General features: G+C 35.7%; 1 protein-coding gene across 1 annotated transcript; it reads left to right on the top strand.

Moving 5' to 3' along the window:
* Positions 1-1272: 1272 nt before the first annotated feature.
* Positions 1273-15880, top strand: LOC105679438 (dynein axonemal heavy chain 2-like). Its single transcript, XM_067346920.1, has 7 exons — positions 1273-1685; positions 1782-1818; positions 4107-4480; positions 5900-6186; positions 9849-10063; positions 11152-11310; positions 15517-15880. Exons 1-7 carry the CDS (start codon positions 1277-1279, stop codon positions 15878-15880), a joined length of 1845 nt encoding a protein of 614 aa, XP_067203021.1. The 5' UTR covers positions 1273-1276.
* Positions 15881-16612: the final 732 nt, after the last annotated feature.

The raw sequence follows: 16612 nt of genomic DNA, 5'->3' as shown, positions 1-16612 counted from the left end.
TTAATTTTTAAATTATAAAAGAAAATAGTTAGCGTATCGTGAGTTGAGTACAAGAAACAAGCAGGGGCGCCGCAACTCACCGCTACACACGGGTGTTTACGTGAGGCGCCTGCTACAATCAGCTGACACTCATGATACACAATTACTCGAAAAACACGTGTTTCTTTTTTCGAGTAATTTTCACGCATCAAGTGATTAGTAGTGATCATTAAATAAATTCCTCGTTTTATCGATGAAGTGAGTAAACAGAGTATATGAATGTGTTGTGTTTTGAAACGTGAAACGTGAACCATAAGAAAGTGGAAAAACTTTTACTCGATATGGATCTGTCTCATCGCGGGAGAAAGAGAGAGAGAGAAAGAGAGATGCGTATACGTATTTGTGTATCGTGAGTGTCAGCTGATTGTAGCAGGCGCCTCACGTAAACACTCGCGTGTAACGGTGAGTTGCGACGTTCCTGCTTGTTTCTTGTACTCGACTCACGATACGCTAACTATTTTCTTTTATAACTTGAAAATTAAGTTCGGCACAAACTTTTGCCAAAGGAAAAGTTGTCTCAGAATACGCTCAGGAATATGCTCCTTTAAGGACATACGGTTATTTTGAATCACCCTGTATATAAAATTGGGCAAAATTGAAGAGACCAATGTCTGGTGTTCCCCTTGTAAGTAGATAATTTCTGCTAGTGCTTGAATCTAATGTAAAACTTATAAAAATTTTTAAAAATTACAACTTTTTAATTGGCAACCTTCAATCTTCAAATGCAGTTGTTTTGAATTTTTATTATTTAAATTTATGCATTATAAAATTCATTAATTTTAAGAATTTTTTTTCAGATCAATGGTTACAATGTCATCGTGTTTACCCCATTATCCGGCACAATATCGCACCATTTTGTAAATACTACATTTTGTAATTACTTGCATGTAATTTTTTTAAATTAAAAAAAATTAACAAATATTTTTTGTTGAAACAAACCGTAATATATTTAATCGAGATATTGTATTTTAATATCTCTTTTCATTTTCTTAAAAAAAATTCCTAAAATTCCTCTATTTGTTTGGTTTTCTAGACTAGAAAACTTTTTCTTAAAAATAACTTTTTCTTAAAAATATATCATTTACGAGATAAAAAAGAAAATTTGCTTTGAAACGATGGAAACTTTTGCATATTTCTAATATAAATATTTAAATATTGTTCAATATATCATTATTAAAAAATATCCTAAGTCCTCCTAAAAGTTTGTTTACAGAACATTTTCCACTTTCAATTCTATATGGCACAAAAATCTATTTCAATAATTTATACTAACATTACTATCTTTACGCTATTTCAGATACAATATGTGAAGGATCTTACGGTGCTCCCTTATATTAAGAATTCTGATTGGAAAGAAGACTGTCATATAGTTATTCGCGAGTATTTCGAAAATCCAGCTTTCGCGTTATTAAGCATACATTTCGAGATAAATACATTGAAGGTGCAATTAAGTGTTCCTAAAGGTAGTCAAAGTGATTTCGTATATTTCCTGCGAACACCCTGGCATGTGTTTACAGTCAACAATTTTCACGCCACCGTTGTCTTTGGCAGTATCAATCATAATGCAATGATGTGTGTAATGAAAGTAATGGAAAATATGTACGTGCCTGTTGCACTGTACAGCAAGGATTGGCCAGAAAGTATTTGTTTCTAATATTTAATCTAATTATACAGGATGTCCCAGTTTAATTACCCACCTCAAATATTTCGTAAATGACACATTTTCGTGAAAAATGTTTCAGATAAAATTTGGTCCAAAGGGGGACATAAAAAACTACTGTTTGTTTGTTTGTTTGTACTGTTGACTTTCTGAGAAGGCGTTAAGGTCACGCCAAGATCACCTACCTTGGTTTTTCTTAAGTGGAAATCTATACTTTTTATGCCATATTCTTGCAGCTGATGTCGAGACGTTTTTAAAACACTGGTTACAAATCCTTTTCAATAAGAACTTTCAGATAAACTTCCGAATTATCCCCGATTTGGCTGATTTTCACCCTAAATACTTATTTTAACTAGTAAATAATATTCCCAAATAAATTTTTAGCGCAAATGCCCCCTCTGCCTCCCCAGCCACCCTCAAAGATAAAACCGTTTTTGTTAATTATTTCAGAAAGTGTTCATTATACGGAAAAAGTGGTCAAACAAAAAATGAAGCTCATAAAATGCTTTATAAATAAGGTCCTATACTATATTTTACCTAACTCCAATATTTTAGTTATTATCAAAAAACTGGAGGCAGTGTGTTCCGCCCCCTGCGGAAGGCTCCACCATAAAAAAATTATACACATAGGGTTTGAATTGAACCTCGCTTTGCATAGAAATTCGTGAACCCATGTAGAACCTCGTTTCGCGTGGAAAGTGTATCCGTGGATGCAGTGGGTGCCGCTCCTCCTACGAGGCTTTTACAAGTTTTTTAATAATAACGACTAAAATATTGGAGTTAGATAAAATATGTATAGGACCTTATTTGTAGAGCTTTTTATGAGCTTGAATTTTTGTTTGACAACTTTCTGTACAATAAATACTTTCAGAAATAATTAACAAAAACGGTTTTACTTTTGAGGGGGGTAGGAGGCAGAGGAGGCATTTGCGCCAAAAATCTATTTAGGAATATTATTTACTAGATAAAATAAGTATGTAACGGTGCGTATTTTTAAGCCTCACGGGCGGTGCGTAACGATGCGGAATTTCGACGGTGCGTAGCAAAGCGGATTCTTACGACACGGAATAACTCGCCGGTTCGCCAGAATTTGTTCGTGTGGTTTTTCGGGGAGACTCCAAATTAACAAAAATAATAAAATAATAGATTAAAGAAAAATAAATATTTATTCAAGAGAGCATTTAGATCAATGATATAATTAGAAAAGAAAACATTAACAACGAGTACATGAGTATTTCTTTTACGGTTAAATTATCTAATATCTTAACGGTATAAATGGGTATAAATATCGGAAATAAACACTTTAATAATGTGTACATAAGTAATTCCTTATCGGTTAGACGATTTAATGTTTCAACGGTATAAATGGGTATAATTCTAACTGTGAGTGAATGAATAACTATCGGCATTAATCGGAAAATAAATAAACTGCGTAAATCGTTGGTGCGCCTTTGGCCGAATAATAAACAACTTAAATTTATTAATTCTAAATCGGTCGGTTCGTACGGTACGGAGTCAAAGTATTAAAAAATAAGTGATACCGCGTGTATCCGAGCCTTGTTGAGTCATCGACGGTTACCAGTGCGCTGCGTCCGAAGACGGAGAGAATCCTTCTCTCGTGCAAGGGATATCGGAAGTCGAACGCCGGGAACACCCGACCGAGGCAGAGAACGCCCTGCCCCTAGAACGACGGAGAGTCGGAAGTCGAACGCCGGGAACACCCGACCGAAGCAGAGAACACCCTGCCCCTAGAACGACGGAGAGTCGGAAGTCGAACGCCGGGAACACCCGACCGAGGCAGAGAACGCCCTGCCCCTAGAACGACGAGGTATAGGAAGTTGAACGCCGGGAACACCCGACCGAAGCAGAGAACGCCCTGCTCCTAGAACGACTATCGGGATGGGAGCGAGTACGACCGGAGCTTCAGAGTGCGCCCTGAGGCTTGTCCAAGTCGTACTCGGGGGAATGGTATCGGTCTGCTCCGCGAGCCGGCTTTTATACCGGTCGCGCTACTCCCACTTGGGGTGCTACCCTACCCGGCAGCTACCTCTTCTCGAGCTACTACCCTCGAGTTGGGGGATCGGAATGCGGCCCGAAATGGGGGTGCTCACGCTGAGGTCCGCGTGACGCTTAGTAACAGCACGCGCTGTTACAAGTATTTAGGCTGAATATCAGTCAAATCGGAAGTGATAGCTTTTCAGAAGTTTACCCAAACTTCCTGAATTATGAGCCCTTTCATCAAACAAATTTTATTTTAAACATTTTCCACGAAAATGAGTTATTTACAAGATATTCGAGGTAGGTAATTAAAATGGGACACTCTGTATATCACAATTGTATAGTTTAAAAATAGTAGTTTTATTTATTTCGTTAGTAATAATTATAATAAAATAAAGATGCAATAAAAACAATATGCAATAAAAGTTATTTTTTTAACAAAAACAGTTATCAGAAACAATCTATTGTTCAATTTGCACAATTTTCTGATGTGCTTAACTGAATGGGTTTACAAGCCAATGGGTTTGGTCAAATTGTACGTGCCGCGAGAAAATTTATCTGATATTGTGACGTTATTAAGAAATCAAAAATTTGATTTATCCGAGGAAAATGAGAAACAGGATATTTTTAAGGATTTGATGGTATCGAAAAAAGCACTGATAGAAAGATTTGAAAGAATCGTACGATATTGGACGAAACAAATACGAGAAGTTTTTGCGAGCACATTCACAAATAAAACTGGACGAACCATGTCCGAAGAATTGCAACATTGGACAGCGATATGTAAGTGTAAAATTTTATAATTTTATATCTTATGTATTAAAGGGATTCCGGAGTCCTGTTTTACCAACTTTTATTTTTTGTGAAATTCTTTTTTTTTGGCTGCGTAAAAAATCCTTTTCTATAATTAAAGTTCGTATGCTAACAGTATAGAAAACGGTCAATTTAAAAGGATTTTTTATTCCACGCAGCCAAAAAAAGAACTCCACGAAAAATAGAAAGTAAAACAGGTCGGTACCTGTAAAAACAAGTTATTTATTATTGCTTTTACAGAATTACAAATCTTTTTGTGTGATTAAAGTACACATGCTAATTGTTCGGCGGCTGGTCAAATTAAAACTAAGAAAAAAAAAATTTAGAAATTTTACCGACATGCGTTGGTTCATGTGATTCTATGAAAGCAATTAAAAAATAACATGTTTTTACGATATCGGTAAAGAGACGACTCGGGGATCCCCTTAAGAAGATAAATGTATTCGATATACATGTATATGTTATATTAATTAATTGATTAATTAGTTGATAATTAATTGATTAATTGATTAATCGACTATATTAATTTTGTATTTATTACACAAGAATGAAAATCTTATTTAAAAAAATATCGATGACTTTGAAATAACCTTCAAAATGACCTTGATACGATTTTTTAATTTTACCATTGTATTTCTTCCTTTGAACCATACAACTTCTTCCTTAACTCTTTCGCTACAGCGAAACTGGTCGCCAGTACGCCACCGTTGAACGAGACTCCGTACCATAAGCATATATTTAAAATATATATTTATAAGCTTATTTAATATATTTAAGCTTATGTATTTAAAATCATTAATACATCATCAAATTAATAACTCCTATTTCAATATATAGTAGCGAAAGGATTAACCATTTTTTCATATCTGTAACTGTCACTTATTTGAGTTGTAAGAGATAAATGGGATACTCTGTATAATTACTTCTTAAATTAATACTTCTTAAATTATAAATGATTAAAATTGAAAGATTTATATCAATTAAAATCTGAGAAATGTTTTAATTTTATCAAAGGTATTAATTTTTAGCAACTGAAATAATAATAAAAACAAACAAAATTATTAATTTTGGGAAAGTATTTTGTATCGATTATATTAATAAAAATTTAAAGTTGATTTCCTAAAAAACCGAAAAATTAGAACCTTAAAATACCAGAGAACCTAGAACTTTAAAAATCGAGAAATTATAAAGATTTAATTTTTCTTTAAAAGAAGCAACAATATTAATTTTATAAAGCCGGTTAAAGCGAAAGAGAGTCTCTATTTCTGTTATTTTCTACATATTAGCATGTATATCAATGTAAATATAATGTGTAAATAGGATTAAAATGTGGGTACAGCATTTTTCATTGTATGCTCTGAGATGAAATGTCGAATTTTTTACTTGCAGATCGTAAATTGTATTGTTTACATGATCAACTTTCAAGTAAAGAAATTCAATTGATATTGCGTCTATTGGAGAATGTTTGTTCGCCTAGCATTGATTTCTTTCAAATTTTGACGCTACAACTTCACGAAGGATTAGAACGAGCCGTATCTAATGTGACATATCTCAACGTCTTAATGAAAGCTTGTAACGATTTGAAATATGCAATCAAAATTGAGGAACACATGATAAAAATATTCTTCTTGATACTATTCATCTGGACAGAATCATCGTTTTACAAGAAGTCGTATGTATGATCGTATGATCTTTAGTTTCATATATTATTTATTATAGATATTATGAAGACATTTAAAACTTAATTAATTAATCATTTCATTAAAGAATATTGAAATATTGTAATATCACACTTGTTGACTGGCGTTGGTTTATATACACATATATATATACAGGGTGTCCGATAATTGCTGAATCACCTCTTGGGTGCAGATAGAGCGGGTTAAACCGAGTAGAAAAGTCCTCTACCGCTTTGCAATTTTTACAATAATTAATTTTAAATTAATTATATAAGATCGGCCAATTCGCGCGAGTCTAAGCACGCGGCGTGAAGAGACCCGTGGCGGTACAGCTCCCTGTTATTTGGTTATGCGCGCGACGAAGCGTTCAGAAGAACGCTTTATATATAGCAACGTATTATACAAGCGGCGCGTAGCGCTGAAACTGTCCCGCATTCTTTTCATTATCGAAAGAAATAAAATAATTAATAATAATTAGTTAATAATTAATAATAAGAAATAATAATAAATAAATAATGATAAGTAATTAATAATGATAAATAAATAATAAAAAATAAAAATAAATCTCATAGCAAATATTATTATGCTATCATTTCCACACCACCTTGCGGTAGATAGCACCAGTGCCGGATCTACACATAAGCTAGATAAGCTACAGCTTAAGGGCCTCACATTATAAGGGGGCCTCTTTAGTATAGAAAAGATTTAAAAAAATGTATTTTTTGTTAATAAGAGGGGGCCTCCTTAAGATCATAGCTTAGGGGCCACAAAATCGTACATCCGGCTTTGGATAGCACGGCACATTTTTTTTTTAAGTGGTATCCCCAATAGGTCTAATCCACTCTCATAATTTAATGTAAAAATTGTTCGAAGTGCCTTCCTCGTTCTCGTAAACAGAGTTCGGCCCTTCGAGAAATATTGCGCGTCGCGTGATATGCCATTTCCGGAGTGATGGTATTGAAAGCTAGAAGAATTGCTTCTCGTACTTCAGCTTCTGTACCATCACGCCTGTACTCGACTAAATGTTTGGTATGTCCCCAAACGAAATAATTGAGTACATTAAGATCTGGCGATCGCGCCGGCCAAATGATTGGGCCACCTCGACCCATCTATCTGTCCGGATAATGCGTGTTTAAAAATTCACGTACTTGACGCGAGAAATGCGCAGGAACTCCGTCGTGTTGAAAAATGAGCTCTGCTCGTACGTGGAGAGGAACATTTGCGAGAAGCATTGGTAACTCATTTTGGAGAAAATTTGCGTAAATTTCTCCAGTCAGACGCGGTGGGATGAAAAAGGGGCAAATCTGAAAACCGAAAGAGACCGAAAGAGAATCACCGAAAGAGAATAATTTGTTAAAGTTGCGAAAGACAATTCCTTAACTTTTACTAACAATAAATAAATTTATTATACTTACGATTCGGTATTTATTATACTTACAATTTATAAATATTTATGTATTAAGTATACGATAAGATTTATAAATATTTATGTATTAAGTATTATGTATTAAGTATAGATTTTTAAATTTATTATACTTACGATTCGGCCATTCCATACATGATAATCATGTCAATATATTCACTTGCAATGAACTCTATTTCCTTCTAATTGAGATTTTTCAAGAAGCACGTTGGATGAGCACCTGGATGACAAAACGCTCGTGTCGCGGCTCGTCTTTACGTGGAGCGATTCCCCGGGCGTGAGCGACATCCTGCATTCGGTACAATTTTGAGGTGCATACGACGCGGCAGGGAAACAGGAAACGTTTTGTTAAGTCAACAAAACGCTGGTGCACCAATGCATCATCGCTTGGATATAGAGGAAAGAATCTTGAGAGCATTTGAGAAGAACCCCGGGAATAGCGTGCGCTGTGTAGCTTACACGCTCGGTGTCTCGCAATACGTGGTGTATCGTACTCTAAACCAGAACGGATTGCGCCCGTATCATTATCAGCAACTTTTGCCGGGAGATGCAGAACAGCGCATCTACTTTTGTGAAGGTATTTTTATTTAATATTCTTCATTTAATGTTTGCGTTTTAATAAATATTAACAGTCGGCGAAACACAAACAGGGTTTCTCGCGCAGTGTCGGCAGAACGATTTTTTCCCCGACCGCATCCTGTGGACGGACGAAGCCACTTTCACACCAAACGGCGTATTTAACAGTCATAACTTCTTGTTATGGCAAGAAGAAAATCCGCACGCCGTTCGGCAATGCGCATTTCAATATCGCTGGTCGATAAATGTATGGACAGGAATAATAGTGGACCGAATCGTAAGTATAATAAATTTATTTATTGTTAATAAAAATTAAGGAATTGTCTTTCGCAACTTTAACAAATCATTTTCTTTCGGTGATTTTCAGATTGGCCCCTTTTTCATCCCGCCGCGTCTGAATGGAGAAATTTACGCAAATTTTCTCCGAAATGAGTTACCAATGCTCCTCGCGGATGTTCCTCTCCGTGTACAAGCAGAGCTCATTTTCAACGACGGAGCTCCTGCGCATTTCTCGCGTCAGGTACGTGAATTTTTAAACACGCATTATCCAGACAGATGGATAGGTCGAAGTGGCCCAATCATTTGGCCGGCGCGATCGCCAGATCTTAATGTACTCGATTATTTTGTTTGGGGACATATCAAACATTTAGTCGAGTACAGGCGTAATGGTACAGAAGCTGAAGTACGAGAAGCAATTCTTCTAGCTTTCAATACCATCACTCCGAAAATGGCATATCACGCGACGCGCAATATTACTCGAAGGGCCGAACTCTGTTTATGAGAACGAGGAAGGCACTTCGAACAATTTTTACATTAAATTATAAGAGTGGATTAGACTTATTAGAGATACCACTTAAAAAATGAATGCGCCGTGCTATCTACCGCAAGGTGGTGTGAAAATGATAGCATAATAATATTTGCTATGAGATTTATTTTTATTTTTTATTATTTATTTATCATTATTAATTACTTATCATTATTTATTTATTATTTATTTATTATTATTTCTTATTATTAATTATTAACTAATTATTATTAATTATTTTATTTTTTTCGATAATGAAAAGGATGTGGGACAGTTTCAGCGCTACGCGCCGCTTGTATAATACGTTGCTATGTATAAAGCGTTCTTCTGAACGCTTCGTCACGCGCCTAGTAACCAAATAACAGGGGGCTGTACCGCCACAGGTCTCTTCTCGCCGCGCGCTTAGACTCGCACGAATTGGCTGATCTTATATAATTAATTTAAAATTAATTAAAAAATATCGGTCAATCCGCGCGAGTTTAAGAGCGCGGCGAGAAGAGACCCGTGGTGATACAGCCCACTGTTATTTGGTTACTAGGCGCGCGATAAATCGTTGGGAGGAGCGCTCTATGAATGACAACGGCACATACGAGCGGTGTGTAACGCTAGATCCTTGCGTCCTAGCGACCACGTAACAACGGGCTGTCTTTTCTCGTCGCGCGCTTAGACTCGCGCAAATTGGCCGATCTTCTTTAATTAATTTCTCATTAATTATTGCAATTTGCAATAATCGCAAAACGATAGAGGACTTTTCTACTCGGTTTAACCCGCTCTACCTGCACCCGAGAGGTGATTCAGCAATTATCGGACACCCTGTATATATATATCCATGGATCATATTAAAAATTATACATTAAAAGAAGATTAGTATCACGTATTTATTTTAGGAGCAACATAAAAATACTTTGTGAAGCCATGAGTATTGAAGTAGTGCATCAATGTAAGAGTTATGTCAATTTAGAAGCATTACTAGAAGGCGATGCAAAAAATGGGATAAACACACTTCTGAAATGCATTTCATTTTGTCAAACATACAAAACGGCATATGATAAAGTATCCCAACTTAAGAAGTAATTTATGTATGTTACTGGCAAATTTTATCAAGCTTTCATAAATGTTAAGTATAATCTTAAATTATTAGAATCTTAAAAAAAGAGTACTATTATGTCCTGATTCATGAAATATAAATGAATCGTAACACGCATGCCTCACAGGTCAAAAAAAAAAAAAAATTATATAGATAATGTACTATGCTATGTAATATACTAAATAAACATACATGAACATATGATAATTAGCTTAACTTATCATAAATAATTAGAACAATTAAAAGCTGTATGTATTATATATACGAATGTGTAAGTGTTTTACAATTTTCATGGTCGTGTGAACTATTAATCTATTCTTCGGTGGGATAGTAAAAGTTTATGTGGTTTTCATATTTAGAGGGTAGTGATGATGGAGGAGGAGACCGTAGATTGGGAGAGTTGACCAAGTGGATGCTGCGCAGAAATCTGGATTTAAAAGATCATCGGGCGGGTGAACGGCGGGAGTAATTATGACTCTCTTTATCGCTCTCTAACAATAAAAGATGGTGGACTAAGCATTCCCGCAGTAAAATGGATAGTACCCGCCCAGTGTAGAGAAAGGCTAATCGCGATGGCACAAAAGATGGCCCGAAATGAATTTGAGAAGTTCGTCAACGATGAACTAGCGGTCTGTACAAAGCGCCTTACGGACCAGAGGTACGCCACTCGTAATGACATCAACAGAAGATGGGCGGAGAGACTATATCGGTCTATAGATGATGGGGCACTTAGAGATTCAGTCAATACCCCCCACAAACATCAGTGGGTACAGTTGTCAGGAAGCTGACGGGAACAGTTGTCAGGAAGAGACTTGTCAACTGTGGCCGCATGAAGATAGAAGTAATGCCAACGAGGTTCCGCACCACTAAAGGGAGAGTTGGTGACAGAAGATGCCATACCGTGTGTTTGGCTTAGGTAACATTGAATCACATGCTACAACACTGTCACAGGACCAATGGCGCTCGAATTAACAGGCACAACGCAATAGTGGCATATATAGCACGAAAAATGCCGCAAAAAGGATTCCGAGTGTTAGAGGAACCCTGATATAACACTACTGAAGGACTTAGAAAGCCGGACCTGGTGACGGTGATAGGCCAAACAGCGATAGTAGTAAATGCTCAAGTTGTTAGTGAACAGATGGACTTGGACAAGGCTCACAACAGGAAGACCGAGTACTACGGCAACCCAATAGTGGTGGAGGCCATCAGGCAGACCTATGACGGACGGTGCTAACGATGTCAACTACGCTGTCATGGAGAGGCATATAGAGTCCCGAATTGGCGAGAGGTCTTCGCGGAATAGGACTTCTGACGGCTTGAAAATTGTGGCGACTCAAGTCCTAATAGGAGACATTGCAGCATTCCGGATGTTCAACACTACACAACCACGCGTTCTCGCAGAGGAATAGTCTTCTATATCCCCCCACCCCTTCCAGTCCCCTCCCTTGGTGCTGCTTGCCTTATAGGCACAATGAACTGATCCCTCTAGGTTGTAAGAGTGTATTATAGATAGCCTGCACATTAGATCAAATTGTATAAGGTGTACATAATTGCAATAAACAGTGGTTGAGATGATTAATTTTTAGCCAAATGCCTTGTCATCTAATTAGTGACGCACATGAATGGATTAACGAGTTTCCCACTGTCCCTATCTACTATCTAGCGAAACCACTGCCAAGGGAACGGGATTGGAGAAATTAATGGGGAAAGAAGACCCTGTTGAGCTTAACTCTAGTCTAGCACTGTAAAGAGGCATGAGAGGTGTAGCATAAATAGAAGATGGCAACGTCACCGATGAAATACCACTACTTTCATCGTTTCCTTACTTACTCGATTGGGCGGAGCGCGTGCCCCAGGACTTTGCCCCGGCGGTCACGGTATTCTAGAGCCAAGCGTGTCAGAATGGCGTGAGGCCTCGGCCGATCGCCGTTAATATTCCCGCGTGATCCGATTTGAGAACACTGCCAGGTGAGGAGTTCGCGAGACCGATCAATCAATTGATTGATTCCGGTAGAGACTCTATCGGAGAAGGAGGCCTGAAGATCAGAAGTTCAAGAGAATCAGAAATTTGAATAATTTCTTCCATAAATTGGACGAAGGGGGCAGGAAACGGGAAGCGAAATCTTTGTGATGGCGATGGCGGGAATTCTATGTCGTTTCTTTTAATGTGTGTGTGAGTAGTGCGCAACAGCAGAGCTGTGTTTAAATACCGCAAATGATGACGTTGAGTAAAGTTTAGCCGGTAGCGAAAATAGGAGGACGAATCCACGAGATTAAATAAATGTGAAGATCCCGGCGAGAGATCCAACGACTCCGACAAAATACAAAAGAATTTGAAACTGAGTTAGTTCTCACTAAAAGAGCAAGATTTTTGAATCGGGTCTGGGGGAAATAAAATACAAACAAAAACAACTTATGACTTACTACGATAAAAAACGACCTACTACTTGTTAAAGCTATGCGGAGTGTTGATGACAGAGAGAAAGAACTCGCTGGGTTTGATGTTGACGACCCGAGATAAAGACCCTAAAGATCTGTTATAATTTACGGTTTTGTGTATGAAAGAATGCACACTAAATGTTCGTTAAATTATAACCTTTTTATTCTATAAGAAAAAGACTTCTTACTTAACGGCGTGTTACAAAAGAAGAAGTAAAAAAACCATTTTTTATAGTTTTGGAACTGATAAAGATTAGGAAGACATATAAAAATTACACTTTGATGTAGACAAGTTTCAATCTAGGGCGCACACGAAACAGGTTATGTCAACTGCTTGTCACATGTCAATGTTACGTTCACTTTGCGATTTGTGTTCATAATGCTGTTAACAGTATTAGGAACAATATAAAAAAAATAAACGCATTACTGACATTAATAATTACATTATAAAAATTGATAATTTATTTAATATTTTGCTTTTTTTGCTCAATTTTAATGCTATATTATTTTAAATAAGACTTATAGTTGAAATTTCGCCTATAATCACTCATTTTTGTAAGTACCTTTTATCTACTTTCTTAGTAGTAATGGACGCAATCCGGAAAAAAGGTGTATTTCTCAAACTTCAATTTTTTTTTAAATTAGTATTTGACTTTAATTTTTATTTATTTATTCTAACAACAATTATATTTGTTAAAAATTTTATTGAAATTTGTTAAAACAATATAACATATAGTTTTCATATTTAAAAAATTGTTTAAATTTTGATTGTCGGTAATGAGGACACTGTCAGTAATGGTCAGTATGGTCTTTCACCCTACATTTTTTAATATACATATATTTACTTCCGATATTAAATTTTTATAAATAGTGTGTAATTGCAAGTAAAATTTTTTCAGAAAACTGTCTTATTTTTTAAAATAGAATAATTTAAACAATACTAATAATTTGCAGTTCTACTCCGCACATGTTTAGAGGCTAGTAGTATTCTACACTCCCGTATAACGCGTGTGCTTAGCGAGTAACCGTAATGAAAGAGTTAATAAAAAATATAATTTGATGAAATTTGATAAAATTGGCCGTAACTCATATAATATCTGATTATTATTCGTTCCTTCAAAAAAATAAATTGCAGGTGACAAGTATAATTGTTTACATTAAATCAGATAGAGATTGGAAAGTGAACAAACAAACAATATTTAATCGTATCGATACTTTCATGCAAAGATGTTACGATGCTATGGAGATATGCAACGCTTTAATGGTCTTTGGAAGGTAAGATAAAATAAAGTATTTTGCGTGTTGTTTTAACAACAACAAAGACGTTATCTAAGAGTTTTAAATAATATCCTCAATTTTAATTATATTGTCACGTTTACCAGTTCGATTTATATCGAAGCGCGTAACACAACCGTTTACTCACACTTTTACTCCGAAATAAGAGACACTTTTAAAAATAACTATAACTTTAATGTAATTCAACGAATATAAAACTCAGAACAAGAATAATTACAGTAATAATAGCCGTCGTATAAACACGTCTCAACGAAACGACAGCTGTCGCGAGACTCTCCTGTCGTTGTTATCAACAATAACATGACAACGAGACGTTTGATGTTTTTTTAATAAATTTCCATGCTGACTCGATGAACGATTGGGAACACCGTAGGGACGTAACAATATTGTTGCACTCGCGACGATCACTCGCGAATGCGCTCGCGCAAGAAATATACTCAATTCAAGAACAAAGAACTTTAATGAACTCAACGGCAACACAATTAGAAACGAAACAACAGAACTATCTTGTACAATTCAGAAAACTGTCTCACGCTCGAAACGCGTCCTCACGGCACCGAGGACCAAGCGTAACTCTCTCTTGCTACTTTATTTACAAATTACTAAGCGACGCTTCTCAACATTAGTTTATTTACAAATTACTAAGCGACGCTTCTCAATGCCAACTCGCAGTCCACACGTCACAATCGACGATCTCCCGCGGCGCGAGCGCAACACTATATATAACTTTATTACTTCAGCTTCTTTTACCAAGAAGAGGACTTGGTTTACACTTTAATCTTATCACATTCATTTATTTCCACACTTTTATTCAATAGTATTTTACCTATCCGTATCCACTATATTAGTGCTAGACACGGATTTGCTCATTTCAGTCGATTTCTGTAAGGTAACTTTATCAAAAAAGAACGTAGAAAAATTTTTTAAATATGGATTTATTAGGAAATAAATTTATTAGGAAATAAATTTATTAGGAAATAAATTTATTAGGAAATAAAAAAGCTTAAAAACGCATACATTTTTGTTCTCGACAGTCGATTCCTTTGAGCAATGCAATAGTTTTAAAAAAATTTTTTTTTCCCATTTCTAAAAGTCTATCTTTAACATCTGTTTTGTAAAACATTTTGTGTAACTCAATTTTGGTTTTTATGGTTATTAAGAAGAATGTTCAAGCTTCAATTTGCAATTTTTTTTTATCCCAATACGATGATTTTTTGTTGAGTTATCGCTATTCAAAGATGTTAAAAAATTATGCTAAAGGTGGCCCGTTTTTTTTTGCGGGTGAGTGTATTTCACGCGGCTAGAACGGCTGAGATGTATGGTCTAGGCGTAAGAGCGACGAGTGTCACACGATAACAAAAAGTTAGCTCACTTGGCGAGGAGATAAGGATAACACGCGAGCAGCGCGCGGGCAGAAGCTTTATTTTTCATTGCCGTACGACACTCGCCACTGGCATGCCTAAAGCATACATCTCATAATTTAGCGCAAAACGTGCATTTATTCGCCAATTCTTTTCAATTAATTTTTTCGTAATTATTGCGAAGATTGCAAAAGGATAAAAGACTTTTCGGGTCGGTTTACTGTGCTCTACAAGCGTTATTGTGATAATTATCAGAGACATCTTATACAACTGATAAATATAAATAATTTAATATATAAACATAACGTAAATATTGATTCAAAAACAATTTCCTTAGATGTAACAAAGCAGGAATGATCGGTGGTACAAAGGGTTCCATATATGAGACCTATTGTCACCGAATAGAGAATTTATTTTACAAGAATCTCGACGAAATCAAACTGGTTCGCAACAACATTCTAGACATTGCAAAATGCACGTGGCTAAAAAATATGCAAACATTTAGAGATTCCATGGCAGAATTGGAAAACATGGTCAACAACCTGATTGAATGCATATTCAAAGAAGTTAAAAACATTGAAGAAGGTATCGAAGCTATATACACTTTACAACGTTTCAAACACAGAGAAACCTTGCGTGATACACTATCAATGAAATGGATTCAGGTGAGAAAAAAATTTGTAGTAAGAACAAAAATGTAAAACTTTTTTTATTATGCAATTATTTTTCTCGTGTTACCATAAAATATATATATAACTTTGTTATTTCAGCTTTTTTTGCCAAGAAGAAAACTCATACTTTTGCCTTATCATATGCATTCATCCATACCTTAAATCTATAATATTTTACATATTTATCTCTCCTATAGCATGTATCTTTATCATTTCATACTCGCATATCTTTTAAAGTCTCTTAATAATCTATTTCTTATCTTTATATTTATCCTGCACTTTCGGATAAACTTTCGACAAGTTATCACCTCTGATTTGGTTGATTTTCAGCTTAAATACTTATTTTATCTAGCAAATAATATTCTCAAATTTATTTTTGGATTTTTGGCGCAGATACCTTCTCCGCTCCCCAACCCCACACAAAGGTAAAACCGTTTTTGTTAATTATTTCAGAAAGTATTTATTGTACGGAAAAAGTTGTCAAACAAAAAATGAAGCTTATAAAAAGCTCTACAAATAAGGTTCTATACATATTTTACCTAACTTCAATATTTTAATCGTTATTATCAGAAATCTGGAGGCAGTATGTTCCGCACCCATGTGGGAGGCTCCACCATCAAAAAACTATACACATAGGGTTTGGATTGAATCTCGCTTTGCGTAGAAATTCGTAAATCCATGTGCAACCTCGTTTCGCATGGAAAGTATATGCGTGCAGGCAGTGTGTTCCGCCCCCTTGCGGGGAACTCTATCATCAGAAAA

Source organism: Linepithema humile, chromosome 1, assembly GCF_040581485.1.
Source record: "Linepithema humile isolate Giens D197 chromosome 1, Lhum_UNIL_v1.0, whole genome shotgun sequence".
Lineage (NCBI taxonomy): Eukaryota > Metazoa > Arthropoda > Insecta > Hymenoptera > Formicidae > Linepithema > Linepithema humile.
This window is presented reverse-complemented; position numbering and strand designations above follow the sequence as displayed.

Excerpts from the sequence above, each read along its gene's own strand:
- LOC105679438 (XM_067346920.1), top strand. The coding sequence starts at position 1,277 with ATGGCACAAAAATCTATTTCAATAATTTATACTAACATTACTATCTTT. Across the intron at positions 10,064-11,151 it reads AAAGTATCCCAACTTAAGAA|AAAGCCGGACCTGGTGACGG; the intron begins GTAATTTATGTA and ends TGAAGGACTTAG. Across the intron at positions 11,311-15,516 it reads AGGCAGACCTATGACGGACG|ATGTAACAAAGCAGGAATGA; the intron begins GTGCTAACGATG and ends CAATTTCCTTAG.